This window comes from Strongylocentrotus purpuratus, unplaced genomic scaffold, assembly GCF_000002235.5.
Source record: "Strongylocentrotus purpuratus isolate Spur 01 unplaced genomic scaffold, Spur_5.0 spur5_scaffold_15, whole genome shotgun sequence".
Lineage (NCBI taxonomy): Eukaryota > Metazoa > Echinodermata > Echinoidea > Camarodonta > Strongylocentrotidae > Strongylocentrotus > Strongylocentrotus purpuratus.
The window spans coordinates 36,211,063-36,230,232 of NW_022145600.1; the positions used below are offsets into that span (position 1 = coordinate 36,211,063).

Sequence of the window (19,170 nt, forward strand, 5' to 3'; positions counted from 1 at the left end):
AATTTTTTTTTTTTTTTTTTTTTTTGGGGGGGGATGATTGTACAGGCCATGCACCCCCCCCCCCCCACCTGAAATATTGGCGGGGGGGGGATATATTCCCCCATCGCCCCCGGGATCGACACCCCTGAGGCCCTGACCCATGATCATAAGAATGTCTAGATCTACATCTGCACAGTTCAACTTTATTTAATTTGATCTGCAATGTCAGGATGCGAGATTCCAGTGATCTCTTCTGCGGAGTTCTAAAGGAGAGCATCGTGAAGTTTCGCTAGATGTGCGTATTGCACTGCACTAGCACTGTACTGTGTAGACAACTTTGACTTTATTTATTTAATCGAGCCGGAGTAATTAACCAAATTTAATGCCCGAGAACGGAGAAAGGTGAGAATTGTAAACATCATATGATCTAAATGTCAAATGTAACATTCAGCACTTGTATGTGTGAGATTAACAGAGAAAAAGATTTGTGCGTAGCCGCTAGCCGTAGATCTGTACATGGGAATAATTAGAGCTGTAGCTGTGGAGCTGGAGCCGTCTTTATTTCAGCAGTTCAGTTCAGTCCCACCCGTAAGGAAATAGATTGGTACTGTATTACATAAATTCTGAAAACGCGAATATAATTATCTAGACCCAGTCTAGTGTAGACCCTATAGACTACACGAATTATATTCAAGGTTTTTATTTCGAAAAACATAAAAGTACAATGATGCACATGCTGCAGCTAAAAAGCTGAAATGTAGAGTGTTTGAAATTGCATTGATCGAGGATCGATAAGATCTAGACCCAAGACTTCTAGACTGTGTCTGTACTCTGTAGACATAGAGTCTAATAGAAAAGAATATCTATATCTAGACCTACATCTGGTGTCCAAACAACTTGCCACAAAGACAACCCGCCCCAAGACAACCCGCCACAATACCCTGGACATCTCGCCACAATACCCTGGACAACTCGCCTGTGTGGGGTGCTTTTTCGGACAACTCGCCACACTTTTTTCCCCTCATGCTTTCTAGATCTAAAATCCCTCATCTTAGATGAAATTGTCATGTTATGTATTCATTATTCTTTTATAAACACAGTCATGACAGGAAACATGGAAATTGTGAGTATTTTGAGAGCTGTTTTAAAGAATAAAGATGATTTAGAAATCTAGAAATAGGGTCTAAACCATGTTTCAATTTTATATCGCGGGTCAAATAACCATCCCCCCCCCCCATCAGTACGCCAGTGCTTTCAGGATCCTACCATTAAACAATTACTGAGACTGAAAAATGCAGCTGTTATAGACCTCTAGATCTAAATACGGAGAAGTTATCCCAATGATCTGGCGATCGTACGCCTTCGGTTTGTCAAAAATATGTTATTGTTGCAAGGGAAATCAGCTTTATTCTTTGTAATGACTGTGTTAATAAAAGCACGAAAATCATGAAAAATGACAATTTCATCTAAGATGAGGGATTTTAGATCTAGAAATCATGAGGCGAAAATAGTGTGGCGAGTTGTCCGAAAAGGCACCCCACCCTGGACAACTCTCCTGTGGCGAGTTGTCCAGAGTTTTGTGCAAGATGTCCAGGGTATTGTGGCGGGTTGTCTTTGTGGCGAGTTGTCTGGAATTCCTACATCTACATCTAAGGTGGTACTGGACAGGACCAAATGGTATATACGTCCAGATTTCCGTGGCATCGCAAACTGTCAACAAACATCACAACTGAGGGTGCAGAGTTCAAAAATCTGAAATAATAAGATGCTCATAAAAATAGAGTGGGTTGCAGACATCTAATTTTTAGATGAAGTAGAGCCACATCAAGGCTCTATCCCGCCTGTGTACAGCTGGGCTGAGTGGTCATTCTGCATGTAGCTCCAAACTTTGGTATTGAAGGACTTGGCCGATGTTGACTCTTGGTGGCTGGTAGTCGATTCCATTGCTGAATGGTACGAGGATAGAAGCTGTTCGTGCAACTGTCCTCCTATCTTGAAGTGAAGGCCACCTCAGCTCCTGCAGCATCTGGCTGACGCTAGCCGTACGCTGATAGTTTCTTTTCACAAAACGGGCTGCTTTCCTTTGCACTGATTCAAGTGCTGAAATGTGCTTCTGGAAGTAGGGATCCCATGCTGTACATGAATACTCCAAGATTGGCCGTACCAGGGAAGTATAAGCCTGCTGTTTGATCTTCTTAGGACATTTGTAAAGATTCTGTTGAAGGAAGTTGAGTGATTTCCTGGCTTTGCTTGTGACATTGTTGGTATGTACACCCCAGTCCATCTTGGAAGAGAATTCCACGCCAAGGTATGGATGATTGTCAACTTGTTGCAGATCAGTCCCCCTCATGCTGTATATCCATTCACAAAACATATCTACATTATAGTGCAACGAAACCATGAGAGATAAAATACTGGTCTGGTTAAAAAGACAACTGTTCAAATACACAAATAAAAAAAATTGGGTTTGAAAAGAAAAACTTAAAACAATCAGCGATTATTAAGAAGATCAATAAAATATGGTATTGCACTTTGTTTAAAAGGAGAGGTTCTGCATTTATATTGACTATAGGCCTAGATCTACTTGTGTTTATTTCGTAATGACATGCCAACAATTTTTTTACCAGGAATCCAGCCTTTGCATTGTGGGTTATTAATTAGAGATTCAGCAAAAACAATACATAATTTTTCACGCCTTATTTGTAATCGTTCAAGCTGGCATCGTTTCAAGGCATCTTCATAATTATTATAACTTTTCCCTAAAATGATTTTACATACCCTTTTCTGAACTCTTTCTAAATTCTGTATGTGCACTAAGGTAAGACCTCCATTAAAAACAGGTGTACAATACCGTACTCTAAAACAGGACAAATGTATCCAACATATATTTGAATTAAGTCAGGAATTGGTAATTTATATTGCTTAACCATTCTAAACATGTATAGTTTTCTATTGCACTTTTTCAAAACTTCATTTATGTGAGTGTCCCATTTCAAATTTTGCTGGATGTAGACTCCGAAAATTTGTACAGATTTTACATATGACAATTGTGAGTCACCAATACTAAAAGTCTCAGGAATAGGTGGATTTTTCATAAATGTAATTCTCATTGCAGTACATTTTTTAGGGTTTAGTTTCATGTGATTGTAGTTTCATGTGATCAAGTAGAGTAAGATCATCAACATATTTAAAATATAACAACGATTGATCTTGGCAAGCATCATTGAACATAATTAGAAATAAAATTGGGCCTAACTTCGTACCTTGAGGAACCCCGGCATGGGTGGTTACATATTCAGAAAAAAACATTTTGATATTTCACACACTGAGAACGTTGTTCTAAAAAATTTATTATCCAATTTATAATAAATGGTCTGACATGGAGATCAATCATTTTCCTAATCAAAATATTGTGATCCAATCGATCAAAAGCGTTGGAAAAATCTGTACAAACAAAAGTTGGCCTAGATTTTGGTCTTTCACAATTTTCGAAAATGTTATGCAATAGTTTAATAAGATGGTGAGATGTTGATAAATCAGGTCTTTTACCATAGATGAGGGTTAATGTATTTTGATATGTCTTCCAAAAGCCACTTGGCTATAAAAGATTCTGCCATTTTTGAGAGACGACTAGTTAAGGCTATGGGGCGTAGTTGTTCAATTGTTGGTGGTTGAGACTTTGGGATTGGAACGATTTGACTTCTTTTCCACTGCCATGGTACTATGCCCTGATGAAAAGATGCATTTAAGATATGTGCTACAGGTTGACTTAATTCATATGCAAATTCATGAATAATACGAGGTGGAAGATCTTCTTTCAATCCTGCTTTGTTACTTTTTATCTTTGTAAGCATGTTGTAAACCTCAATCAGGCGAGGAAAACGATGAAAAAAAAAAATTCATTTTAATTTGAAAAGTGAAGCAGAGTACTAATAGGTAAAGAGTCATTGAATCAGGTAAACTGTAGACTATGTTAGTTTCTTATGAGCTAGCTAAGTAGCTCATCGACCTAGTCTAGGCCACACATGGCTGCATTAGATGTTGCAATCAACCTCCGAACCGGGAGAAGATACTTAGATAGATTCTCAACATTTCAAACACCACTGTACAAAATTCAACTGATTTCACTAAAAATCGGTACTTTAGTGACAAAATCTAAATAGTCTAGCAGTAAAATACAATTTTTTCAAATTACCGATGTTAAAAAGAATAATTTAAAAATTCAAATTCTAAGGCTACTGTCAAACTTGCCAATCAGCCACATCGGCATGAGTGTGTGCATTTGTGTGTTATGAGTGTATTGACTATTCATGTGTGCAAATGCTGCCTATTAACACGTACAGTGCTAGAGGTCAATACGCATTAGAATTCTTCTTCTTCTTCGCTATAAGTACAGGCCACCGTTGGGTTTATTCTCGTACTGATGTAGGTGCTGTGCAGGTGTATAGAGAGTCAATGCTAATGCGTATTGACCTCTAGCTTTGTATATGTGCTAAGACGAAGAGGCATCAAGTTTGTAAAATGTTTATTTAACAGAGACAAATAAAGCTGACCAAAATCAATCAATAAACATGTTGCATCAAATCAATCTTATCGTGTTGCGATCTCGCGGCTCTCCTAAACTAAAGTAACTCAGAAAAAAAATGACAAACTCACACGAAGAAGGATGGAACAGAACTGCTTTAATTTCCCAACTTATAACATGTGCCTATTATTATTATTATTATTATTATTATTATTAGGCATTTAGCTACGCTATATTCATAGTACACTATATCACAGCACTTACAATAATATGCAATAAGAAAATATAACAACAAATCTTAACATAACATTGAACCAACAAAATAATATTGAATCAAGTAGGAAATAAGTAGAGTTAAAGGAGTTTCTTAAAAACATCCACTGATGTAGCAGCTGTTATACTGGAGGGAAGTTTATTCCACTCCTTAGCTGCTGCAACAGTGAATGTGCGATCTCCCGCCTTACTACGAGCCACTTGAAAAGTCAATCGCAATGGGTCTGCATTGGAGCGAAGGTTTATACAACTCAAGACAGTCACTAAAATACTCTGGTGCCTGATCATCAAAAAACTTGTATACAAAGAAAAGAATCTTAAAAACAATCCTCTGTTTGATTGGCAACCAAGGAAGGGACGTTAGTAGAGGCATGGCATCATGAAGACGGTCTAACCAAAAAATAGTACGAGCAGCCCAGTTCTGTAAACTTTGAAGTCTTCTTATATGTGTATGAGGGACTTCTGTAAGCAGCCCGTTACAATAATCCAACCGGGAAAGAACATGGCTGCGAATTACATGATGACATCTTCAGATACATACTTCCTTATCTGTGCTACATTCTTCAGCAGAAATCGTACAGCTTTCAATTCAATTCAATTCAATTTTGTTTCGCAATATAAAAATCAAAATATACAAAGTAATAGTAAATTTTAACTATGTTTACAAAGGTTATTTGCAGGGCTTTCCATGAAGGTTGCGAAAACCTGTGAAGTTGGATCGCCCATTAAAGAATGAAAAACAATACAAAAGGAAATATAAAAATTATAAGCACACAACAATAAATTAGTAAGATTTTATATTGTTTTATAAAGGAAGATATGAATTGTGATTTCGTCTATTTGGTTAGACATGGACATGTTGCAATAAAAAATTACACCAAGATACTTGACCGATGTAGATCGTGCAATCTGAGTGGTTTCAAATGTAAGATTAATCATTAATGTTCCCCAAGTTGTGTTTGGATCATATTACCAAAAACTCTGTCTTTTCCTCATTTAGTTTAAGTTTATTCCCTTCCATCCACGTACTTATATCGGTGACACGATGTCGGGAGAACTTTCCACAGTCTGATGGCGTTGTATTATCCTTGGTGAAGGGGTCCCACACTTTGCATTAGAACTTCGCTTCCATATTCCAGGACAGGTCTGAGGAGAGCCTTGTAGCATAGCACCTTGATGTTTCTTGGGCAGGAGCTAGCCCACGTTGCGTTGCAAGAAGGCACAGGTGGAGTTCGCCTTCTCAAGGCTAATAAGGTGATTCCAATTCATTTTTTGCTGGATATGTACACCAAGATACATGTACTTGGTAGAGTTGTCCTTTTCCAGTGATTGACCATGGATTGAGTATTTCTTGTTGATTGGGGTCTCTTGTTATTGACTGAGATGGTCTGATATTGCAACCAGTGCTGCAATGCTGATGTTGCTTTGTGGGGGTCAAGTCCGGATAACAGCTTGTTGACACCAGCCCCGTCTTACAAAGAGTTGATATCAATCGCAACTTATTTGCAATTGATATCAATCGCAAGTACAGGTATGTTCATAAGACATAAGAGACTGCAAATTTGCGATTGATTAGAGGACTTACGATCGATTTGGATCAATTGCAGCTCTTTGTAAGACGGGGCCCAGCTGGAGAGATGTGAATGTCCTCCATGGAGGGATAAGGACTGTCACCTTTGTCTGGAATATAAGTTGAGCACTCATCTTTGGTAAATACTGATGCAACTGTTTGTTGAGGGTGTCTGCCTTGGAGGTGCAGTCAGCTTGGATGATTTCTCCTGGTGACTCCAAGAGGAGCAACACCAGTTGCATCACATTTCTTACTGTTAATGAATGACCAGAACCATTTCCGGTTTCCATTTGGACTTGGGTGAAATGATGTTCCTGATGTTGTCATTGTATGCTTGTTTGCATGCAGATCTTGAATCTTTTTTGTTTGTTTTTGTATTTGCCACAACATTAGTAGCTGTAAATGATGTTAAAATAGAGATGAAGTTAACTGCATTAAACATTCACCATGTTCCCGTTTCTCTTTTTACAGATCAAGCACTTCCATCATCTCTTCATGATACCATGTCAGCACATGATGGACAGTTTCCTCCTGGGAGAGGGCTATCTCCTAATGCCATGGAGCTGGGACGGCAGATCACTCTGGCTCGGCAACTCTTGCAGAAACAGAAGCAGGCTGAGTTCAGAGCCAACGCTTTTTTCAACAAACGATCTTCTATGAGGCCAGCAGCTCATATCTTACCGATGAAGAAAGGTCCACACTGTAAGTCGACCATGCCACCACCTGACAAACAAGCACTTTTGCTAGCTTTGAAAGTTTCTGATTTAGGATGTAGTTGGGTGTGCATTTAATTGAAACAACAAGCTAAAGCTTCATTCTATTGTGTTGCTTTGTGCATCGGGGGAAAATGTGCAAAGGTTCTTGAAAAAATCATACAAATCAGACAAATTATATAAAAATCAAGATTACTTGGTCAATCCTGATTATCGCAGTCCCGAATTTAATAGCTACTGGCATCAAGAGCTTTTCTCTGTAATTATAGATACCATTTTTCGCATGCAGAACATTTCTTTCAACTGTTTGTGCCCAAAATGAATTTAAAATTCTAACGTATAAATACATCCTCATTTTGTTAGTGTTTAGAAGTAAGAGTTATTGAAATTGATTTATAATGCCTATTCTATGCAACCAAATATGAAGGAACATACAATGAGGTGTAAGTTTTAAGGACAATAGGAATAGGGAGTTGTTTAACAAACTTGTGTAGGCTTAGTGATATATTTGAGTCTTGATTTGGATACCTCTCTGAGTAATAAATGACTGGAGTGTCTTTATAACTTTCAAGATGACGACAAGATCGGAAAGGGCGATTCATACTTGAGTCTGGCAGATGATGATCTAGATGATGACATTTCATTGCAAAAGTCAGGAGCACAGAGTAGCCGCAGCCTCTATTCAGGGTTATATACTCCACGTAGCAATAAAAGAAATCCTCAAAGTCATCATCCCGTCTCAACAAGAAAGAGTGGTGAGTATCTTATAATCAAAGTAAATCACCCGTTTTTTAAATTATTCAATTATGAATTGATGAATAGTACTGATTGCTTTAATTCCAAGTAATTTCTGGTATTTTTTAATTTCATTGGTTAAATGCTGCTCTTTATGTACCAGAATATTGAAATCGATGACTCTTCTCATATGATGTTAAAAATGGGGACTTTGTGTAGTTACGTTTAGAACATTATGTTTTATGTTTTTTTAAAGAAAAATGATGGATTTACAATTTTTTTTGGATAAAGGGGTGAGGCAATTAAAAGGATGTTTTTTGTCTCTACAATTGTTTCATGATTGTGGAGCGCCATGAGTGTCAAGTCTGACAGACATGACTCCTATACAAGAACTCCTTGTCATTATTGTTATTATTATTACTATAAGGTGATGAGCTTCTTGAGAAATGGAAAGTCCAGAGTGAGATGAGAAGGTTGGAAGGAAATCTTCAAGAGAAAACAAAAGAGGTAGCAGCACTCCAAACACAAGTAGACCATACCCTCAGAGCCGCTCAAAGCAAAGACAGGTAGCAAATTATCTCTTTCATTTTATTTTTGGCAACATACATCATGATGAAATGACATATTTATGTTTGAAAGAAGGTACTTGATTGAAAACATTAGCTGTGCCAACATGAATTGATTAATAGCCAGCTTAATATCTATAACTATAGATTTGATTAGAATACAAGTCATTTAAAAATCGTATTGATAACAATTTTGATTTCAAATATTTAGATACACTGCCTCCTCATATCTAATGACCTTAAGTGTTGATATTCTCTCAGTGTTATGGATTGCATCATATTAAGAGTTATATAGGCAGAGGCAAGGGAGCATTGAGATGTAAGGTTCAAAATGTATTGGGGGAGGTAGGCACATCAGCACCGTATTAATATTATATTAAGATTAAACATTTATTTCTTCAAAATCCTTTAATGGAAATTGATTTGTACTTGGATGTGCCTGTTACTTGTGTACCGGTATGTGTAATTGTCATTGCAGAAATTTAGCCAGTATGAAGGCTGTATGGGATGAGACAGCGGCCAAACAGTCTGTAGCACGGCAACATCTACGTCATTACATAGATGACCTAGCTGACAGGGCTGAGAAGGCGGAACACGAGGTGGAGGACTTAAGAACATCACTTACTCTGTCCAGAACACCTTCACTATCAAGGTATCCACATCGATCATTCTAATCATGTTGTCATTTTGTAAATATGAGAAAAGTGTTTCAGGTACATGTAACCATAATGCCACATGTTTATGCAGTTTGTATCCAGCAAGTTCCCTGTCACTACTTAAAGCCCATCTGCACTAGTTTGGCCAGGATGGATTAGACCCCCCTGCATGGTCACTGGCAGGTGGTTATCTCATCAAATCAGCTCTCAATTAACATAAGAAAAAGGGGACCATGGGGGACCAAAGGTCACCGATTAGGCATTGTTTGCTATATAGAGGGCGCAAGTAGTGCAATGGGGCTTTAAAGATTATGTACAGTTATGCTTAGCTGTCATACACCATTCATCAAATTTCTTTGACATGAGATTATGAATAGGATGATACTAGCAATAATTAGCTGCCAAGAATATTTTACCTCCCCAAGTGAAATAATGAAGCAATGCGAGGTAGTAAATAATGAAGATACATGTACCATCCTGGGAGTAATCTGCACAACACATGTGTAAAACCTATGAAAACTGTGTGTACATGCCAGTGTTTTTCAATGGGGATACCGCGAGAGAAATTGTACATGTCATGTGATGAGTTCCAGGGTGATGCAAAAGTTTATTTCTTGAAAGGGTGCAGTGACTATCAAAATGTTGAAAACGGTGGTATATACTACAAATGCTGTCTCCAATTGAAGTTCTGAAAAAAATGTGTGAAACGGTCCCAGCATGTTTAGCCATTGTCTAGATTTCCTTGCAGATATTCACACTTCTGTTCATTAGAATTCTGGGATAGAATACCAAATGATCTTATACATCTTTTGATACAAGGAGATCAGCTTGAGACTATATTTAGCATGATTCTTTCCAACTTCCTTTTTGTTACCAAAACTGATCTTGAAACATTTGTTGTACATCCATAACTAGGTAACCGATAAAATGATTGTAACTAAAAATGTAAGGTATGTGCTGGCTTAGAAAGAGGTCAAATTAGATGGGTTGGGGGAGGGGATCATACATTCTTCATACAAGGATCATACAAACAAGGATTAAGGATTACACATTAGCCTTGCCATCTCAAAAATCATCCATATGTTGTGAACCAGATGGGAAACAAAAAATTGTTATCCTTCTCTTCCGTACAGAACTAGTGAAGGATCTAAAGTGATGAATAGGCATGCTCCTGTAAACACTTATGCCCAAGACACCAATCATTCAACTTATGGTGGGTCACCTGATATCATTATTCAACACCAGTATTCACCAGATGATCATAGCAGACATCTTAGAAACACAACAGGTAGAGATGAGCTGTATTCATCCCAAGGCACAGGACATGGTGTGCAAGCCAGAATGGTAAACCCTACCCATTCTTTCTCAAGATACAGTCACACTGATGAAGCAGCCATTCATACCAGTCATGCTCAATTAGCCAGCCATGTACCTAACTTGCCAACAACTTCTAATAACTCGGCAAGGAATGCTCCCTATGAAACTCCTTCACCCACCGTGCTACAAGGGATGTCTTCCAGTAACATTAATCCTCATGAAGCCCCATCGTCGTCTCTGTTACCAGGGACGTCATCCTACATACCAGCAGTATCTTCATACAAAGACGGGGATCCTATCTTCAAGGATCAGACTAACTGGAATGATATGGACTTCCTGGAGGAAGTAATGGAAGATGTGATGTTGCGACGTGGTGAAGAGGGAAAGCCTTCACCTACAGCCGTTAGCAGAGGCTTCTCTCCTCTTCCCTCATATGGTGTGGATTACTCCCGTAAGAGTCCAGAGTATAGAGTTGATGGCTCCAGGCTTGTGAATGAAGACAGTGGATCTGATGTGTCGGTGACATCTGTCTCTCAGTGGTCTGAAGAAGGACGTGCGACAATACCACATCGAGAAGGTACACAATAACTCCTAATTTTAGAATAGTAGAACCATTATGTATCATTGATTAGTGTAATTGAATGTTAACTATGATGAATTACATGTACATACTATCTCTGCATATTTAGTGACCCTATCAAATTCCTTGTATGATTTTTTTTTTTTAAGCAGAGGTTATATATCTAGGTGGTGGTGGTGTGCCCAACGCCTCCTTCATAGTCGCTAGTTTTTATATAACTTGATCTTTGGTAAAGATAATGTGTATTGAGTGCTTCATTGTAGATTGTAGATTATTTGACCAGAATTCCCTGAATGCTACATATTTCGTTTCTACATGTATGATGACATTCAATGACACAGTATACCTTTCTTCCTTTTCAGGGACTTACCTACATCACTTTGAGCCTAAAAAGCGAAGAGCAATCCTCTTTCTAGTCTTTTCATACCTACGAACCTCCACCAAATTGAAATGTGCCAGTGTGTGCAGAGAATGGAGAGATGTAAGCCATCAACCTGAGTTGTGGCAGTATGTCCACCTACGCAGCAGGCAGATATCTTCCAAGGTAGGCAAAGCTTTGATCCCCTAGCAGTCAGTTTACCAACATTGTTACATACTATACAAATAATACACAGCAGTGAGGGAATAAGTAAGAATTACCCACACAAGGTACCTTTGGAACAGTCTAACACGCTCGAGGCGATAACAGAGGGTGTTTGGACTGTTTTGAAGGTACCGAGTGGGTAATTTTACTGATGTATATTATTTGTTTTATAAGATTATGTTTTATTTGTTTTATAAAATGATATTCTATGAACATGATTTTACTAATGACCGGTCATTAGCATTTGATAATGACCGGTTGTTATCAAAATGACGTGTAAGGCAAAATAAATGCCTGGTTACGTGTACGCTCTTAATAACTAATCATTTGATTAGGATCCATGTCATCATCTTATAACTGTGGTTAATGACTGTTTCTGCATGTTGCAGAAATACAACCCAGCTGGTAAGAAGAAATAGCGGTCAGACTGATATTTGTGATAACTGCTCAGTATTTATAATTTCCTACTGAACAGATGGCATTCACAAGCCACTGCACCTAAAAGAAGTAAAATGAGATAAATTGTTGTGAACCCATTATGTCAGCTTTTTAAAATCTACCTGGTATTATTAGTTTTTTTTTTTTTAAAGGAATATGTACATGTATTGGTTAAGTGTGATTATGTAAGTCTTAGACCACCATTAAACTTTGACGTGATAAATGGTGCCCTTTTCTGTTTTAAAAAGGGATGTTTTAAAAAGTGATGTTTGATAATGGAGTTATGTAGTGAATGTATGGATTTGAGTATAAACCTAGGATGACCTGTATTCATCCAACAGTTTCTGAAGACTATCTCCACATGGTGTACACAACTGAAGTGGCTAATCTTTGAAAAGCTTTCACCAAGGAACCAAAGAGAAGATGAAACCAAAGATGTCTATTTCAAGAAAATCAGGTGGGGAGTATACAACACGTTTGTGCTTTGAAAATTAAAAGGAGACCTTTTATATTTTCTTCATTTTTTTCTGTTCTTCTTTTGTTATTGTTGTTGTTCCAGAGAACTACAAAGAATAGGATAAAATTAACCACTCAACTTTGAAATGACAAGGACACATTAAAGTGATAGTTCAGCTATGATGAAATTTGAATGTCAACTGTAATGAAAGAAGTTCATACTAATACAGATTGCATATTGCTTATCCAAATTTAATATTTTATCCAATATTTCCAACTTTACTTGTATTTCAGAGGGTGCTTAGAACCAGGAATTGAAGCACTGCTACAATCAGCTGGCAATGGTCTTCTCACGCTCAAGATAGTTGATTGTCCTCACATTTTTACTGAAAGGTAACATGTTTCTCTTTTTTTCCCCTCCCATTTTGTGTCTTTAATCTTTACTTTCTATTAAGTTGATAACTCTATTTTAGCACTGGATTACAGCATGTCAGACATCATTTGTCAGGGCCATATTTAAATCCATGAATATCTAAAATTCTCTATTAGTTTTGTGAATTTCATTTTTTTAAATACTAATTTTGATTTAGAATACAAGAATTAACATTCATATCATGTATAATAAAGGAATAATTGCATAAAAAAGTAATATCAGTGTTGTCTAGAGTTGTGTATCTAATATTAATTAATAAATACTTCTAACATAGTGTTCTGTTATGTCTAGTTTGTATATGTACATTTAAAGAACATAATTTGATAGAATACAAACATTGTTCACAGTGTTCTTTTAACAAGCAAAAGCATGCTATGCATTTTCTATTTCTCATTTCCTAGTGTATTTCACATTAATCATTGCTTTACCCATACTGAACTAAAACATAACTCATGAAGCATTGTGAAATTATCTTCTTGTTATCCGTTGCAGAGTGAAAATTGTGATCTTCATTTCTTAACAAAACCATAATTTTCCATTCTTAACAAGTTTAATTTATGTATATAATTTTCTAATCATCGCTCAAAGGTGTATTAGATTCCATCTTGATTCATATCTCTGCCTATCACACTGCATTTCATGGGTCCTTTCAATTTCTAGATCTAGGACATATCAAAGAATGCTTGGACATGCTGTCCATAGTCATAGGAGTTGCCTCCTACCATCCGGTATGCCATCGATCAACATTGTGTTCTCTCTTTGCCTCTGTTGATGATTTCTACCACTTTCCTGTAGGTTTCATTTATTTTATTAGTGGTGTTCTTCTTTTGCTGAGTTTCGTCTGAGTTCTTGCTTTAATTTGGTGAAATTCGACGGAGGAAAAGAGTAACATCTATTAGATTCTAGCTCTTCATTGCCTCTTCTTTCTTTCCAAAGCTGTTTAATCTTGGGATATGATGTTAACTTTCTTGTGCTTGTCCTTCAGGGCTGAATCTGTCTCTGTCAGTATGATGTATTTTTTATTATTTCTATGGTGTAAGAGTTAGAGTCACCTCCCTACGTGTGAAGTTTTAGGGTTTTTAGATTGTTAGTAATATGTTTTTGTGTGGATGCACAAATAAAGAGTAATTTTTGTACAGTTAAATCATGAAAAATTGAATTTTGATAAACTATTTATATAAAAATCAATAATTATGAAATACAATATTCAGAAAAAAGTATCAATTCTTCAAAATTCATAAAAGTTTTTGGGAAATGTTATGCACGCAATATGATACAAATCATGTAACCTAGGCAAAGGCATGGGGAAATCAAGTTTGTTTTTTTTTTTGGGGGGGGGGGATAAAAAGGGAAATTAATGGGATTAAACTATATAAAGCTATTGATAAATTGTGAGGACATGACGTCACAAATTGATAACCAGCTTGGCAAATTGTGCTGTGATTATCATTGTTCCATAGTTTTACATACTTTTTCAAAAATTCATAACTTTCTGATTTTGCTCAAACTTTTTTTGATTGGTTTGTCTAATTTTTCTGCTTTTATTAAAAGTAAGTTATTTTTGGAGTGGACTTGCCCTTTAACACTATGATCGTAAAATTTGCCAATTTCAAGTTTAAAATCTTTACCAGTCCAAAGGTTTAAAATATGTCTGCTGTAGAACCCTGTAGGCCCTGTACTATCAATCTACAGCGTAGCTTTGCTATTAAAATGGTAGCCATTTCCAAGTCTATTTTGCTTGCAGTAAGTTCTTATAATCTGTGGTCATGTGTCGATATCAAACTGTATTTGACCTTGAAATGGTTATTAGACATGTAATTGTCAATTCTACAACTTATATCTAAAGCCTGAAATACAAACAAGGATTTTTGTTATTAGGTAAGTATTATCAGAGTGTGAAGTATGTATATGTGTAGATACGGACATAACAAATTTTAGAATTGTATACTTCTAAGAGTTACACTATGCACAAGACTAATAACCATCAGTGTGTAAACCAATGTATGCTATCTCCTTTTGATTCACCAGGGTTCTATGGTTAGCGAGTTGTCACTGCCGAAGCCTGATGAGTGTGACGTACATCAGCAGGACTGATCCCGTCGGTCCGGAGGTTATATGGGCCTTGGGAGCAGGATGTCGTCATATTCAATCTCTTAAGATTCCTCCAAAGAGTCCTTGGTAAACTCACCTTTCATCTGTTCTATGTTTTATCTATTCAGATTGTGAAGGGGGAGGGGTTCAGTTTTTTAGTTTTTTAGTTTTTTTAAATGTTATCTTGTCAATGATTAGTATTGTTGGTTATACAGTGATTCATAAATTGTTATACCTCATCATTTTATTGTTACCATTTCTGTAAAGTCACATGGATTGGAAAAGAATACCTTCGGGTTATTTAGTTAATCTTTTTCTTTTCCCAGCGTCCATGTGACTTTTTTTCCAAATTTACTCTTGTTCTGTATTCAATGATTCTCTTTGTTTTTGCCAAATAAATAATAATGATTAAAAAAAAAAAAGAATCTGCAATTCGGCCATCTGGCCTCAAATGATTTCTTATCAATAAACCAATTTGAATTTAAAAAAATGTTAATGTTGAAAAATGTCAGTTAAATTTATTAGAATGAGGAAATTTAAGAGAACCATGATCTATGTACCTATCAAATATGAGCCCATAGCTGCAAGACTTGTTTCACACTTAGCTTTGATTCAAGTTTAACCATTCAATGTTGAATATGCTTTCCTTTTATTCAATTTTTTGTTTTCATCAGAAGTGAAGGATTGTATGAAAAGGGGAGAATTACCGAAATGAACATTTGGTGATCCAGCATGCACTCTTGCAACCATTTGTGTGGGCATTATGTTGTCAGATTTAGAAATAGGGTTGTGATTGGGTTTTAGGTTGAGTGTAGGGTTACGGTTAGGTATAGCCTCAAGTTTTGAATTTGGTTATGTAGCAGTTGTTGCTGAGGTATGCTTTGTATTGAATTCTTAGAATTTAGAATTGAGAAAGTGCTTGATTACTGGTATAAGTCTATATACATGTAGATGTGATTTGATATATAAAGAGGAACCTGTAATGTTTTTGTTACAGTGAGAAGCCTAAGAGGTTTAACAGTGCCTGTGTTGCTATGATCGGTCGTTGTTGGACTCAACTCAAAGCCCTTAGTGTGGGAGGAACCCATGTCAAAGCAGAATCTCTTTCACTTGTTAGTAAGTATGAAAAGTCCAACCCATTCAATTGAACTTGCAATTTGCTAACACAGGAAAAGTGATTCTAAAAAAACATTGTCACCCTGAAACTAAAAGGTACTAAAACACCAAATTTCTCACTCAGTATGAGAGCATGAAACCTGAAATATTACACTTTTTCCTGATAATTTGAATCTCATTATCCTATAGAAATCCATTGTCAAAGTAATGAATAACCAACAGTATCCATTAAAACTGAATGACAGCAATTATAATTGCATGTAGGGTAAAGAAGTTAGAAGTTTGACTGAATGCCAAATAGGCTCTAGCAACATGAACACAGTAGATGTTTCTGGGTCTGCAGGTTTATTCTGTCTTACAGATGTTCATGTAAATCTTACATTCATCTTAGTTGCTTAGTGTTGCAATATCAACAAAGTTTCGCATTAATTTTTCTTCATACAATTTATGTTTGAAATGTTTCTTTCTGTCTTCAGTCGGGTCATGTGCTAAACTACAGGTTCGAGAACTGGATCACATGACCAAGATCACAGAAGAGAAGGCTGTAGACTCTGACTCGTTTCACTTCACCAGGAATGTTGAGCTGTATTATTTTCAGATTCAGATTCAGGACACAATATCAGATTTAAGGTCCTTCTCATATGATTCTTTTTCAAATCTTATTGTTTCTGTCTTCAGTCAGGTCATGTGCTAAACTACAGGTGTTAGAACTGGATCACATGACCAAGCTTACAGAGGAGAAGGCTGTAGAGCTGTGCCGTGATGGTTTGCGAGGTCTTCATACTCTCATTCTCAAACATACACCAATCACTCCTTCAGCTATATTACATTTCAATGGTAAGTCATTATATATACTCATCATGGAGGTGCGATGGCTCAGTGGTAGAGCAGTGGTCTAGTAACTGGGAGGTCCCGGGTTCGAAACCAAGTTAATGCACTAGTGCTCTTTGATAAAATATCAATAAAGCTAGTCCCTCGGAGAGGACTTCAAGCCATCAGTCCTCCGGTTGTTTACTTATAGGTAGATGATCCTACAAGAAAAGCATAAAATAAACCACGAAGAATGGTACAAAGAAAAAATACAATGATTATTTGATTATGAAAATATAGAAATCATACAAAAAAGCATATAAAATAAATGAAATATGAGAAATCAATTACACTGTTAAAACTTAAAATAACCTTTGGTCAATTTTGTTTTATCAGAACTTTTTAAAGAAGAGGCTTTTTAACCCTCATAACCCTTAAATGATAATGAATAGCAGTATTTAGTGGGTTTCCTGAGGTATTATTACATTTTCCTTATGTATCTCTTTTTGCAGGTGCTTGCCCTCAGTTGACCAGGATCTCTGTCCATCTAAGTCTATCTGATTTCTTCCCTTCACCCGCTAGTCCTGGACAGAGGAAGGAATTCAGTAATGCTATTGAGACACTCTTGGTATGTAACATTCCCCTTCAACTATGTCTGTCTGTCTGTCTGTCTGTGTATGTCTGTCTATGTCTTTGTCTGTGTCTGTTTATGTCTATGTCTGTCTGTCTATTGTTTTCTACTGCCTTTATCACAGGACTTCTAGCCATTGGAATACTATGTCTGTTTATGTCTGTGTCTGTATGTGTCTGTTTATATCTGTCTGTCCATTGTTTTCTACCACCCTTCGTCACAGGACTTTATAAGAGCCATTGAAATACGGTCTCTTCTTCCTACTATGTATTATTCATCGTTTCCTTTTTGCAAATGTTGCTGAAAAGAATTGCATCTTGAAATCGTGGGACGCCTATAGATAAGTCTTTGTTCATTAGAAATAAATCATGTAAAATAAAGAAGTATTTATAAGGTATCTTAGCGTAATATAAACAAAAAGACATTTCCGGAACGCAAAAGGCATATTTAATAGTTAGTGATGGGTGTTAATCAAAAGTTATTTTTAAAAGATATCTCAATGCAAGTCTAGGTAACATTGAGCCTAATCGAGATAGTACATGTATTTAGCATCTTTCTAACCTAACCATGTGGTTCTATTAACTCAACGTGATACTACCACTACTTTTTGCAACCTTCCTTCGTCAAAATAATGCTTAAACATGCGTTTCTATGATTTTTGTATTTTAATATTCATGTACATGTATATTACCTACTTATGCAGAGGAACCTTATTGATTTTTTTTGTTTTATTTTTATGTTGCAGGTTCTTTGCAAGAAGAGGTCTCTAGAAAACACTCTTCAGGTCAGAGCAGACTACAAATAGACCTTCTGATTGCTATGCACACTGTGTATCTGAGTGGCCTACATCTGAAAGATTTGTAAGCCCGCTTGATGTACGTACATGTAGCAGGGTTGGCCAGGATAATAATAATGATAATAATAGGCATTTCGATAGCGCCGTCTATCTAGACATTCTATTCCGAGGTGCATTTATTATTACCCCGGCTGTAGCCTAGCTGCAATTACATAGCTCTAGCATTTCAAGGAGTTAAATTCCTGCCAGGTACTCATTTACCTCACCTGGGTCGAGTGTTACAAATGAAGATTAATGCTTTGCCAAAGCCCAAAGGACATCAGTGCCATGTCGGGATCGAACCACGACCTTTGAATTTTAAGTCAAGTGCTTAAACCACTCAACCAGACACTTCCAGGATGAAACATCCCCAGCAGTTAACCAGCAAAGCACAGGCACACAGAGTTTCCAAGCTAGGGACTCTTACAGCTCAACTTCCTCGACTGAATAAACTAAAGAACCAGAATAGGCGTAAACAGGCAAATTTGACTTAACCCTAAAAATACAACATACAAGAACAGAAACTATGTGAAGATTCAAGGCATCTCATCTACATTGCTGTTCTCTACACACGTAAATGAATAGGAATGCTGTTGGACAGGATTATCATAAGTTGTGGCTTAAATGAGCTTGTGCACACCAGAAGAAAAAAAACTTGATGGAGTAGAACTTTTCAAGAAAGTGAGGGTGTGCAGGATAGGTTTAGTAATGTTATGATCAGGAGGATAATACAGTTTTAAGCTCAATTTTTTTACATGAGCTAAAATATAAAGTTATGTATTATAAAGAGTCTAGTTAACATTAACATGCACTTTATGCTTTGTTTTAGAAGGTGATGTAGTTTATCAACCAGACTGCTAACC

At 36.7% G+C, this 19,170-nt stretch overlaps 1 protein-coding gene across 2 annotated transcripts; it reads left to right on the forward strand.

The window, feature by feature from the left end:
- Window positions 1-239: 239 nt before the first annotated feature.
- On the forward strand, window positions 240-18,558 carry LOC100887834. 2 transcript variants are annotated; one of them, XM_003724520.3, is made up of 14 exons: window positions 240-381; window positions 6,819-7,049; window positions 7,633-7,815; window positions 8,223-8,361; window positions 8,840-9,013; window positions 10,151-10,911; window positions 11,277-11,458; window positions 12,277-12,392; window positions 12,686-12,784; window positions 14,853-15,002; window positions 15,913-16,031; window positions 16,710-16,868; window positions 17,354-17,469; window positions 18,218-18,558. In XM_003724520.3, the coding sequence occupies exons 2-14, from the start codon at window positions 6,851-6,853 to the stop codon at window positions 18,275-18,277; spliced, it is 2,457 nt and encodes an 818-aa protein (XP_003724568.2). In that variant the 5' UTR covers window positions 240-381; window positions 6,819-6,850; the 3' UTR covers window positions 18,278-18,558. The 2 variants fall into 2 exon arrangements, with proteins under 2 accessions (XP_003724568.2, XP_030842210.1); XM_030986350.1 differs by lacking the exon at window positions 240-381 and having other exon boundaries at window positions 5,864-7,049.
- The last annotated feature ends 612 nt before the right edge of the window (window positions 18,559-19,170 follow it).

Bases quoted from the DNA above. Each gene is read 5' to 3' on its own strand.
- LOC100887834 (XM_030986350.1), top strand. From the start codon at position 6,611: ATGACCAGAACCATTTCCGGTTTCCATTTGGACTTGGGTGAAATGATG. The intron at 9,014-10,150 runs GTATCCACATCG...TCTTCCGTACAG, and splicing joins AGAACACCTTCACTATCAAG to AACTAGTGAAGGATCTAAAG. The intron at 12,393-12,685 runs GTGGGGAGTATA...CTTGTATTTCAG, and splicing joins GTCTATTTCAAGAAAATCAG to AGGGTGCTTAGAACCAGGAA.